Source organism: Argopecten irradians, chromosome 10 (assembly GCF_041381155.1).
Source record: "Argopecten irradians isolate NY chromosome 10, Ai_NY, whole genome shotgun sequence".
NCBI classification, from domain to species: domain Eukaryota; kingdom Metazoa; phylum Mollusca; class Bivalvia; order Pectinida; family Pectinidae; genus Argopecten; species Argopecten irradians.
Window position 1 is genome coordinate 2366343 of NC_091143.1, and position 13520 is coordinate 2379862.

At 39.2% G+C, this 13520-nt stretch overlaps 2 protein-coding genes and 1 long non-coding RNA gene across 3 annotated transcripts in view; 1 reads left to right on the forward strand and 2 right to left on the reverse strand.

Moving 5' to 3' along the window:
• Window positions 1-1365: 1365 nt before the first annotated feature.
• On the reverse strand, window positions 1366-2421 carry LOC138334032 (uncharacterized). The gene has a single exon (XM_069282750.1). The coding sequence runs from the start codon at window positions 2419-2421 to the stop codon at window positions 1366-1368; it is 1056 nt and encodes a 351-aa protein (XP_069138851.1).
• Window positions 2422-3003: 582 nt separating this feature from the next.
• LOC138332890 (DET1 homolog) lies at window positions 3004-11468 on the reverse strand. Its single transcript, XM_069280893.1, has 3 exons — window positions 11311-11468; window positions 3638-5188; window positions 3004-3196 (listed from the first exon to the last, which is right to left on the reverse strand). The coding sequence occupies exons 2-3, from the start codon at window positions 5128-5130 to the stop codon at window positions 3004-3006; spliced, it is 1686 nt and encodes a 561-aa protein (XP_069136994.1). The 5' UTR covers window positions 5131-5188; window positions 11311-11468.
• A 158-nt stretch (window positions 11469-11626) lies between these two features.
• LOC138332891 (uncharacterized) overlaps window positions 11627-13520 on the forward strand; it is a 30340-nt gene continuing 28446 nt past the window's right edge. The window contains exon 1 of the long non-coding RNA XR_011209901.1: window positions 11627-11773. This is a non-coding gene — a long non-coding RNA (uncharacterized lncRNA). The remainder of the gene's footprint in view (window positions 11774-13520) is intronic.

Below are 13520 nucleotides of genomic sequence, written 5' to 3' on the forward strand. Positions count from 1 at the left end.
ATGTACCAGCATAATTGTACAGCTACTAAAGGCATTATTATTCGTTAAAATTGTTAACAATACCGTACATGTACCAGCATAATTGTACAGCTACTAAAGGCATTATTATTCGTTAAAATTGTTAACAATACCGTGGAAATTCTTTAGATTTTTCATATTAATGGATGTAGCACAAATACATTAATACAACTGCACCATTATGTAAGCATTTAAAATATATTACATACTCTATGTATTGAAAGCATTCCCTAACAAAAGATAACTTAACATGTCTTTGAATAAACCTATACCCCTTCAAAATGAAATCACTATAGCATATAGACTCACATACTATTATTAGCACATTCAAGTATTACATTGACATATAACCCATTGGCAATCTGCCGGTGCGGGTTATCTGGAATTTACTTTACAAAATCATAGAAAATGTCTGATTTTGCTTCCCGCAGACTATACCCCAGTGCAGGTAATACACAGGCAATTACGGTAACAGAATCTGTATTGTTTTATGGGGCACTGCTACCTAACAAATTGCTCAATAGTTGATCATAAATGCCATACTTTTTTAGTCTGAAATGTAGAAGTTGATAGCAAAGTCATTGGTATGTGGAAGTTGACGACATACTCAGCGTTAGTCCGCTGAACACTGGAGTTGTAACATTAGCTAGAGTGACTGTGACGTATGTGGAAGTTGACGACATACTCAGCATTAGTCCGCTGAACACTGGAGTTGTAACATTAGCTAGAGTGACTGTGACGTATGTGGAAGTTGACGACATACTCAGCGTTAGTCCGCTGAACACTGGAGTTGTAACATTAGCTAGAGTGACTGTGATGTATGTGGAAGTTGACAACATACTCAGCGTTAGTCCGCTGAACACTGGAGTTGTAACATTAGCTAGAGTGACTGTGACGTATGTGGAAGTTGACGACATACTCAGCGTTAGTCCGCTGAACACTGGAGTTGTAACATTAGCTAGAGTGACTGTGACGTATGTGGAAGTTGACGACATACTCAGCATTAGTCCGCTGAACCCTGGAGTTTAACATTAGCTAGAGTGACTGTGACGTATGTGGAAGTTGACGACATACTCAGCATTAGTCCGCTGAACACTGGAGTTGTAACATTAGCTAGAGTGACTGTGACGTATGTGGAAGTTGACGACATACTCAGCATTAGTCCCTGAACAGCTGGAGTTGTAACATTAGCTAGAGTGACTGGGATGGACGTATGTGGAAGTTGACGACATACTCAGCATTAGTCCGCTGAACACTGGAGTTGTAACATTAGCTAGAGTGACTGTGACGTATGTGGAAGTTGACGACATACTCAGCATTAGTCCGCTGAACACTGGAGTTGTAACATTAGCTAGAGAGTGACTGTGACGTATGTGGAAGTTGACGACATCTCAGCATTAGTCCGCTGAAGACTGCAGTTGTAACATTAGCTAGAGTGACTGTGACGTATGTGGAAGTTGACGACATACTCAGCATTAGTCCGCTGAAGACTGCAGTTGTAACATTAGCTAGAGTGACTGTGACGTATGTGGAAGTTGACGACATACTCAGCATTAGTCCGCTGAACACTGGAGTTGTAACATTAGCTAGAGTGACTGTGACGTATGTGGAAGTTGACGACATACTCAGCATTAGTCCGCTGAACACTGGAGTTGTAACATTAGCTAGAGTGACTGTGACGTATGTGGAAGTTGACGACATACTCAGCATTAGTCCGCTGAAGACTGCAGTTGTAACATTAGCTAGAGTGACTGTCATGTATGTGGAAGTTGACGACATACTCAGCATTAGTCCGCTGAACACTGGAGTTGTAACATTAGCTAGAGTGACTGTGACGTATGTGGAAGTTGACGACATACTCAGCATTAGTCCGCTGAACACTGGAGTTGTAACATTAGCTAGAGTGACTGTGACGTATGTGGAAGTTGACGACATACTCAGCATTAGTCCGCTGAACACTGGAGTTGTAACATTAGCTAGAGTGACTGTGACGTATGTGGAAGTTGACGACATACTCAGCATTAGTCCGCTGAACACTGGAGTTGTAACATTAGCTAGAGTGACTGTGACGTATGTGGAAGTTGACGACATACTCAGCATTAGTCCGCTGAACACTGGAGTTGTAACATTAGCTAGAGTGACTGTGACGTATGTGGAAGTTGACGACATACTCAGCATTAGTCCGCTGAACACTGGAGTTGTAACATTAGCTAGAGTGACTGTCATGTATGTGGAAGTTGATGACATACTCAGCATTAGTCCGCTGAAGACTGCAGTTGTAACATTAGCTAGAGTGACTGTGACGTATGTGGAAGTTGACGACATACTCAGCATTAGTCCGCTGAACACTGGAGTTGTAACATTAGCTAGAGTGACTGTGACGTATGTGGAAGTTGACGACATACTCAGCATTAGTCCGCTGAACACTGGAGTTTAACATTAGCTAGAGTGACTGTGACGTATGTGGAAGTTGACGACATACTCAGCATTAGTCCGCTGAACACTGGAGTTGTAACATTAGCTAGAGTGACTGTGACGTATGTGGAAGTTGACGACATACTCAGCATTAGTCCGCTGAACACTGGAGTTGTAACATTAGCTAGAGTGACTGTGACGTATGTGGAAGTTGACGACATACTCAGCGTTAGTCCGCTGAACACTGGAGTTGTAACATTAGCTAGAGTGACTGTGACGTATGTGGAAGTTGACGACATACTCAGCATTAGTCCGCTGAACACTGGAGTTGTAACATTAGCTAGAGTGACTGTGACGTATGTGGAAGTTGACGACATACTCAGCATTAGTCCGCTGAACACTGGAGTTGTAACATTAGCTAGAGTGACTGTCATGTATGTGGAAGTTGACAACATACTCAGCGTTAGTCCGCTGAACACTGGAGTTGTAACATTAGCTAGAGTGACTGTGACGTATGTGGAAGTTGACGACATACTCAGCATTAGTCCGCTGAACACTGGAGTTGTAACATTAGCTAGAGTGACTGTGACGTATGTGGAAGTTGACGACATACTCAGCATTAGTCCGCTGAACACTAATAGCGAATGGCTCACTTGGATGGAATGTGAAGGCAACTAATCTCCTAGCTGTGGGCGGAGGGCTTCGGCCCATCACGCCAGCGTAGATCTTAAACTTAAGCAGTCCAGAGTCCCGTGCATAAAACCTGAAGATAAAAACATCATCCCATTGGAGTTATTTTAACACAGTAATCAATACATTTATATATAATTCTATTTTAAGTCAGGATATATTCAAACCTTCAAAAGTTATGCATTTATAAAATACAGTACTGGTATATCACTCTTTGATAGGTACTACAGCCATTTGTGTATAAGCATGGTTCTTATTTAGGTATATGAACTTAAGCTTAACACACAGAAGAGACTGTGAGGAAATAAAAAGCAATACTTGGTAAATGTGATAGGTTTAAATTAGCCAAAGCATGAATTTGATACTCTACTGAACAAGTGCTCATTAAAGTCGGATAAAATAGATTAATATTGTAACAGCATATTACTTACTATTGGTAATTAATGCTTTTCAACTATGATCTTAACTAAAAAGATCACCGTGAGTTAGATTACACTATGTTGGTATTACTTACCTGATTGGATAGTCTCCACATGCCTTCGGCCGCTCCATCTGGGATACCCATTTATCATCATAACTAAACAGAGCCAAGTCAAGGTACGGGCTACAACTGTAGGACTGAGAACTTATCGGTAGTTGTGCAAGTAGGCGTTTCACAGCCTCTGTGTGTCCACCAAACTTGGCATTGATGATCGTATGCTTGAATCGTTGCTGTATCTGCCTTGCATAAATATTGCTAGATGCAGAACAGGTGAACTGGGGCCCATCATGGAGAGTAGCATTTCTGAATAAGTCACAGAAATTTTCAAAGAGTTCTAATAAGTCCTCTGATATATTTTCACACACCGCAAGAACTTCAGTTGTCACCATGTTGTACACAACAAAAAACGAAGGCTGAGAGTTTGGATCAGAAATTTTCAATGTCACAACATCTTCGCTAGCATATTTTATTAACAAATGATTTTCATCCAGTAATTGCATCTTCCACATGCGAAGAGCTTTGAATTGGTCAAAGTATTTATAGAACTTGCGTAGAGCGTATAATGTGCCTTCGTGTATGGCTCTACGGTATAGGAACACCATCAGTCTATGCTTGAGTGAATTGATTGTGTTGTCATAAAATGGCCTGTGGGGTTGCCCACTTACTCTATCTAGACCCATATGGAAATATAACCCATCATCCTCATAGCAGAATCTTCCAATACTTCTTACGTCGACAAAGCAAGCATTTTGAGTGTGAACCTGGAAAATGTGTATGGTCTGCTGTTGGACGGAAAGCACGGCCAGCGTATCCTTGTACAGGTACAATCCTTGATTGTGAGATAGAAAGATTTTATCACATCGAAACTGTCTTGTGTCACAAAGTCTGCCAGTTTCCAAGTCAATCAGAAGCAAAGAATAATTTTCCAGAGGTGAACGTTGATTCGGTGACACAGATTCATTGTTTCGATACATTTCCCAGAATAGAGGATACGGATCATCTGGAATGTACATAGCAGATCCAACAATGACAAAGTTTCCATCGTCTGTGAATAAACTACATTCCCTGTTTAAATGTTCCCCGTGATTTGCAACATGTGTGACATGCTTCAGCTTAAAGAATCTGTCAAACAACACTGCACGGACACGGAGGGACTCCTGGTCCGTACCCATGAAATCACCTTTCACATTTTGTAGAATATCCTCAGCTGCAGCTGAACCTTGGAATGAGTAAATTTCTATTGATGTTTGGTCAGAAGAAAATGCAATGAAATACCTCCCATCTGGAGAAAACTTTCTGAGGAAGCAAGGCGGCTTTTCAACATTGACGACTGTAAAGTTGGGGAAGACATTGGTATACAGGGACCGTGCTCTATTGAACTGAGCACCAGGAAGGCATGTATGTGTCTGCCCATAGAAAAATCTCTGAACAATATTTTGGTTGGGGATTTTCCTCTGCCTTATTTCTTGGCCATGGAGTTTTAACCCCTGACCAACACAGCTGGCCATGGCATGCTTGACATCCATTTCATCCCCTCTGTTGGGCCTAGTGTAGTATCATGGGCTGCACGTCTTAAAATCATGGCTGCAAAAGAAAAATTACAAAATATTTGTAATAGATAATCAATTAATATATTTTTATTGTGGATATATACAAAGCGTCGAAAGTTAAGCACCAGTAAATTAAATTTGCTACATTTTTTCCACTTCGCTTAAAAAGCCATCGTATGATGGTTTACCTGGTTGGTGTATGATTTGTGAGTGTACCCAGTGCACTTTTGTTCCTGTCGACGTGTGAGCGACACCGTGCGCGTGCGTCAAATACAGGTGGGGTCACATTCACGAAAGTCATGTTTGACTCTAAGGTATAGCCGGACACGGAGAGTCATTTTACATGATACTAGTGTCGTGTTTCGAACTTTTGTCTTAAGCATGGCAAGACGTAGGCTTACGGAAGCGGAAAGGTGGCAGATTATCCGTATGAAAACTGCAGGAATGTCATCTAGGGCGATTGGCGTGGCAATGAATGTTTCTCATTCTGTTGTGATCAGTCTGGTAGCGAAATTTCGCCAAACAGGTGACATCAAGGACAGACCGCAATCTGGACGTCCTAGGAAAACAACTGCAAGGGACGATAGGGCCCTGGTTTTTCATGCCCGTTGAAATCCACACTCCCATAGTGGAATTCTACAACGCCAATGAGGACTGAGGTACAGAGTGTCGCTTAGCACAGTGCGTAGGAGGTTTCATGAGCGTGGCATCCTTGTGTACCGCCCGATTAAAAGACCCTTGTTATCTCGAATGCACATGCAAGCAAGATGAGATTGGTATTTCACCCGACAAAATTGGAATTTACGAACTTGACGCCGCGTGCACTGGTCGGACGAAAGTCGGTTCATGTTACATGTAACGGACGGTCACACGCGTGTGTGAGACTGCTTATCTTCAAGGAAACATCCAACCGACTGTTGCCTTCGGTGGTGGCTCTGTAATGATATGGGGTTGCGTGTCGTACGATTGTAAAATGGACCTCATCACTATGCAAGGGACATAAATGGCGCCGTAGAGCCTCACTTCGATAATCACGCACTTGCAACTCCCCCTATATTCATGGACGACAACGCGAGGCTGCATCGCGCACGCGCTGTCATTGATATCTTGAACAACAATGCCATTGCCACTCTTCCATGACACGTGAAGAGCCCCGATCTCAACCCTATAGAGTATTTATGGGATCAGTTGGGGCATCAAGTTAGGGCTAGGGATCCCCCAATACAAACACTCCAAGTATTAGTGGCAGCACTGTCCGAGGAGTGGCGAAGAATCCTGATGATCCGCATAAGATGCCTGGTACACAGTATGAGGAGACGTGTCGCGGAAACGCTGAACCTGAACGGTGGATACACCAGATATTAATGGACACTGGATAGACATAAACTAATGATGTCATTTAACATTTTTGACACACTTTTGGATGTATAGAATTTCCTGTTTGCGAGTGGCGACTATACTTTTCCAGTTCCCATTTTTTTGCAGTTTTGTCACACTTTTTTCTAATACCGGAAGAATATGCTAAATCAACATTATGCTAATTAAATTTAATGAAATTAAAAGTATTATGTATCTATTGATTCATATTAAAAGACAAATATCACGAAAACCATGTCGTTTTCGTTTCTTTCAACTTTTAGTTTTAACTACACATGAAAAATAAGGTGGTGCTTAATTATCGACGTGGTGTATAGTTGAACTGCATGTGCTGTGTTACACTTATTATAACCAGCTGAACAGGCTTATTATTGTGCCTATGCAGGTTTGTTATAATTATGTGCTTGACTTGCAAAATTGGTAAGGGAAAGAAGCATCTGCTCTGGCAGCTGAGTGACAGAGTCTGTATTTATATAAACACTATGTACAAACCACACTGACCCACTCCTTTTTGTACACAATAATAATATTATACAAATATAGCATTTTGATGAGGTCGATACATGGTTATATCGTCCCAAGAAAAAATGTTGACCGAGGACGTAGTCCGAGGTCGATATTTTTTCTGTGGTCGATATAACCATGTATTGACCGAAATCAAAATGCTATAATTGTTTTATAATTTTTCTGGATTTTTCACATTTTGAAATGAGTGTGAAACTAAATATGCATCACATTGTATATTCTGCTTCGTAATGACATATACAATCTATGATTTTGTAACAAGTTTAATTTAAAAACAACATATGAAAACAGTAACCATTGATGCACTTAACGCTTTTATTACACCAGGTGCATGCATGTTTGTAAATAGCATATATATATAGGTACTGCAGTACAATGTACGTGTACTCCATTATACCTGTAGCTCTATGTCTTAAGGACACAGTCAATTAAATGTATAGTTTGTTCTCCGTTGAAATAATCCACTTCGACGTCAAACATATATTAACAAATTCAGATTGACATTAAGATACATTCTCTCATGCATAATACTCCATTCCATAAAATAAAAATCGTATACATACAGTAGGATTAGCCTAGGCCAATATTGTAACTAGCCTCGGTAAAATTTAAACAAGAGGCCCCTGGGCCTTAAAGGTCATCTGACTATTGGCACAATACAACATAGTCGTTTACAGATTTTAGCCTATTTGACCCCTGTGACCTTGAATGAAGGTCAAGGTCATTTATTTGAACAAACTTGGTAGCCCTTCATCCCAGCATGTCAGATGCCAAATATGAGTACCCTGGGCCTTTCGGTACTTGAGAAGTAGTCGTTCTAAAGATTTAAGCCTATTTGACCTCTTGAATGAAGGTCAACATCATTCATTTGAACAAAATTGGTAGCCCTTCATCCCAGCATGCAGCAGGCCCAATATCAGGTCTCTAGGCCTCTTAGTTATTCACAAGAAGTTGTTTAAAGATTTTAGACTATTTGACCCCTGTGACCTTGAATGTAGATCAAGGTCATTCATTTGAATAAACTAGGTAGCCCTTCATCCCAGCATGACACAGACTCAATATCAGGTCTCTATGTCCTTTGGTTATTCACAAGAAGTCATTTAATGATTTCAGCCTATTTGACACCTGTGACCTTGAATGAAGGTCAAGGTCATTCATTTTAACAAACTTGGTAGCCTTTCATCCCAGCATGCCGCAGGCCCAATATGAGTACCCTGGGCCTTTCGGTTCTTGAGAAGAAGTCATTTAAAGATTTTTGCCTTTTTGACCCCTGTGACCTTGAATGAAGGTCAAGTTCATTTATTTGAAAAACTTGGTTGCCCTTTATCCCAGCATGCCGCAGGCCCAATATCAGGTCTCTAGGCCTTTTAGTTATTCAAATGAAGTTGTTTAAAAGATTTTAGCCTATTTGACCCCCATGGCCTTAAATGAAGGTCAAGGTCAATTATTTGAACAAACTTGGTAGCCCTTCATACCAGCATGCCGCAGGCCCAATATGAGAACCCTGTGCCTATTGGTTATTGAGAAGAAGTTGTTTAAAGATTTTAGCCTTTTTGAACCCTGTGACCTTGAATGAAGGTCAAGGTCATTCATTTTAACAAACTTGGTAGCCCGGCCAGCATGCTACAGGCCAAATATCAGTGTTCTGGGTCTTTCGGTTATTGAGGAGAAGTTGTTTGAATGAAAAGTTTACGCACGGCGGACGGCGCAGGACGACGGACGGTGCATGATGACAATTGGTCATCCTGACCCTTTGGGTCAGATGACCTTAAAATAAACATAAACAAGATGCCCAAGAGGCCTTGACGGTCACCTGAGTGCTGCATTGCAAAGTTGGTTCAAATCTATAACAAATTATTTATGAATTAAAATAAATTTTAAAGTTTAACTTACGTATTAGAATTTTTTATTTTTTGCTTTTCATTTTGATAGATAGTGTATTATGTTACCAAACCTTATGCTTAAAATTCCAATTTGCTTTGCTAACGTTAAACAACAAAACCAAACTAGAAGTCAGTCAGTGATTTTATAAATTTCACTTTTTAATCTATGGAGATTATTTGGTTCCATCAAACCTGTGAATTCAGAAGAAGATTTTTGAAATTTTAGCTATTTTGACTCATTTTGGCCCCGCCTCTCTGGTCCCTGGGGGTCAGCCAGGACCAATATGGATATGGTGTTAAAATGCTATTTCAGGCTAATAATTCTAACCCAGTTTGACTCATTTCATTTAAAACTAAGCAAATAATGTTCATAAATGTGTTTTTCCTATATAGACTATAGTAAATTTCACCCCCTCCCCAGGGGAAAATCTGAGATCCCAGGGAGATGAAATTCACAATTTTTGTAAAGGGCTTTAAGACCTTCCAATCTATGAAGAGTATTTGGTTCCATCAAACCTGTGAATTCAGAAGAAGATTTTTGAACTTTTAGCCTATTTGATCCCTTTTGACCCCGCCCCTAAGGCCCCTGGGGGTCAGTCATAGAAAATTTGTTAATAGGATTAAATGGCCATCTCACACTGATAATTCTGACAACATGTGACTCATTTCCTATAACAAATGACCAAATAATGCTCAAAAATGTGTTTCCCAATATAAAATATAGTAAACTTAACCTCCTCCCCAGGGGGAAACTAGAGACCCCAGGGTCATATAATTCACAATTTTTGTAAAGGACCTTTCTATCTATGAAGAGTATTTGATTCTACCACATCTGTGAGTAGAGAAGAAGATTTTTGAAATTTTACTCAATTTTACCCCTTTTGACCCCTCCCACAGCCCCCTGGGGGTGGGGACCATATAATTCACAATTTTGATTGGCCTTATGCCTTAGAAGGTTTGTGCAAAATTTCATTGAAATTGCTTTAGCAGTTTTGGAGAAGAAGTCGAAAATGTAAATTGTTTACGGACATACGACGGAAAGCGGACGACGCACGACGACGGACAAAAGGCGATTAGAATAGGTCACTTGAGACTTCGTCTCAGCATCCATCAGCATCGGGTAAATGGCCTATCGGAAGTTAGAAGTTAGACACAACGTAATGTTCCAAAAGTGTCTCGTCGTGCTTTACCTCTAACATTGATGGATTAACCATGATCACAAAAACTGCTTTAAAATAATTCTTTTGACGCGCGAAGCGAGCGGAATATCAAAGCTCTGTTCCGGTAACATGTACGTAAGCAAAAGTACATATTGAGATCAATGATTTGCATACATGGATGGCTAAAACATTTTCGTACTTCCGGTTTAACCTGTTCCGGTTTGTGCGTTGCTCCGGTACTGCTCTCCCCAGTAAATATATATTTAACTAATCCAAATCCATAACAGGAGTAATTGAGCATTTTTTTTGTATTATTTTTTAAATAATAATAATAACACTTTGAAAATTGAAAGCTGTTGAAAGCAGTTAAAATATCCTTCAAGCGGAGATGAGCACAAGGAATAATTATGTCACATCACGTCAACAAATGGCGTGAAATCATCGGATTCGCATACGTGGCACTCCAGGCCTTGCATGGACACAGAGAAATCCGAATCTTTGAGTTCATTTCTCTGAGTTTATGCTAGACAATTATTACATCATATACTTCTATGGTTAAATGTACGTCCTTTTATTTCTAAATTATGTCTTCTACATGAAATAGAAAATAAAATAAACAAGAAGAGCTTCGCTCTTACCATGCCATGCATGATTCATATTATGTCACTGGGTTAATTTTTGTTCCAGGGTTGCTTAAAAATATGTATTAACGACTTAATATTCCGGATTTTAAGGATTTTTGAATAAATAATATTTCCTCCTTGTAACATCACTTAACGTATAAAGTATATGCCCGTAACATCTTCATACCTTCAGTAGGTGATACATAATTCATAACTAGGCCTATATCAAATAAGCTGGGTTTTCCACAATAAAACAAAATATCGTTATTTTAAAAGTAATTCCAGACCCAATTATAGTGAAAAATTAAATCAAAATAGTCATGCTTTCTTGTTTCCTGTTTTAGGTGAAAAGATATCACCTTCTGACTGACTTTTCAGCCTACTCAGTAAACGTTGAGTTAGTCGAGGCACAGGGACATGTATAGTTTCTTTATGAAAAAATAGCCAGAAATACATATAAAAGTTTTTAATGTATTTCTGGCTATATTTTTCATATAGAAACTATACATGGCCCTGTGGTCGAGGGGAGGCAATCAAAGCGCGAGTATCATTCTCTCATATGATCTAAACACTAAAATTAAGGTTTACCATTTGGAGTGACACATGTAAACGTTATTTCGTGGCTTTGGTTTTTGGTATTTTGACCAGTTAAATTTCTTTTTTGACAGTTTTCTTACGACGACGAACCCATTCGAACGACCATTTTTCTGTGTTATCTAAACGCTCATCAAATTCGTTACGAATAAAACACTGAAGTGAGTGAGATCCATACTCTCTACTCAAAATCATTTTGCCTTTTCATTATGATATTTACTTTTTATTTTAATTTGGACTTAAAGGAGTAGAAACAATTAACATAATTATTTGCCTGAAATGTTGTTTCAAATAGTTCGAAGAAAAAAATGTCACGTGACAAAATCTATTTTTCCGTTCTTTGTGAGAAACGGAAACTCAAAAGGGATTCCGAAAAATCGAAAAACCCACGCGGCAGCCATCTTCTAAGACAGAAATTGCAGCAGGTGGGCAACCGGAAAATTCCAACGCTGAAAAGGTATCTTTTTCAAATGATTACGTGCCTATCGATGTAATGGTCACTTTCTATGTGTAATTTTCTTGCAAACAGGTACAAGTTTGACACACCATCGTTACCATTGCAGCCATGCTAAAGCACATATCCGAATGATTTGATGTGAATGTTTGCAAGCATGATCGTGCTCCTTTTGAACAAAAAGCAGAAGAATGCGGATGTTAATTAACACAAGTGACGTGAAAAATAGGTATAAAAATTCCAGCAATATATATCCAATTTCAAAGCGGCTGTCCTACCAAAGAATATAACCAATTGTCCCGAAGAAAGCTTGATTTCGATTTGTGTAGTATTGTCAATACACAGACAACAAGAATGTCCTTTTAGATCATGTTCAGTAGTGGCCTGTCTGTTTATTTTACTTCCTGATGTATTGTAACAGTGCTAATTACTGTGTATACAGGTTGTCACCGTTTGTGAATGCAAGTGATGTTATACTTAAATGTTAAAACTACAGGTAGTATCAGAACGCCTCTATTAAAAATTCTACACACTTTCAAACAAACACCAGAATGAAATATAACTTCAGGAATCGTTGGTGCCTCAAGTTTGTGATGGCCTGAAGTTCGTTAATTCCCACGCATTCACTAGAGACACTGGATATCATTTCTAGAATACATATTACAGACATAGTAATTTTTGTATTCGATTATTCGGTCACATGTAATCGATTACTAATCGATTAATCGTTTGAATTGAAGGCAACTATATTTTTTCACCTACTGACTACTGAAAACGTCCGCCATGTTTTGTTATCAACTAATAATAACACCTATATAGCTACCGTATAATATGACAGAGGACATGCCTTATATAATATAAGCTTACCAACAAATAAGAATAGATTTATTGACAAAACAAACGTATTTTATCCCAAATAAGCTCTGAATTCCGTTCCTGTATCGTCTTCCGTAACATCGTTTAAATCAAGTCTGCTAAACCGCTGTTTTGACGTGACCTTCACACGTACGACTAATCAACCAAATTTGGATCTCCACGAAGCGACATGACCAAAGTTACGTCAATGAACTTTTTTATTTCCGTTATCAAAAAAAAAAAAAAAAAAAATAAATCAACAACTCTTATATTCAATTAGAATATGAACAAAAACAATCTTTTTATATGATAAACACATGCAATAGTAAAATTTAAATGTTCAAGAATACTGCTCCTTACGCTCCCGAGCGTCCCGGCGGCGATTAGGCCCCCGTGACGTAACAACATGGAGTCGATCGCTAGTTAAAATTGGCGAACAGCGTGTTGCAAGCTTTCTCATGACATCCACTTTTTCATTGATTAATGACTTTAACTTCCACAGAGACGTAATTTAACAAGTATTTCTCACATCATATATGCTTTGTTGAGTTCAAAACATGTACTGTACAGTACATAAAGAGATGAAACTCCAGTCGGAATGGCTTACTCAGAAATCCTAGCTACTGTTGTAGCGGAAAAGATATCACCTTCTGACTGACTTTTCCGCTACTGCAAGGTCCCTCTATAAAGGTGTGGGAAACCAAATCAGGCACGACCGACCATCGATTAAGGCCTGTCAAAAATTATTCCGATCAAACACGGCTTTGACACATACCTGGATGTTAGTAGGGGATGTTATTCTAGCTGTAGACGTCGAGTTTTTAACTTTATCGCCATTTTTTAATCAGGTAGATGCATTTGAATCTAATGTTGACAATTTCTCGGCTAAAATCGA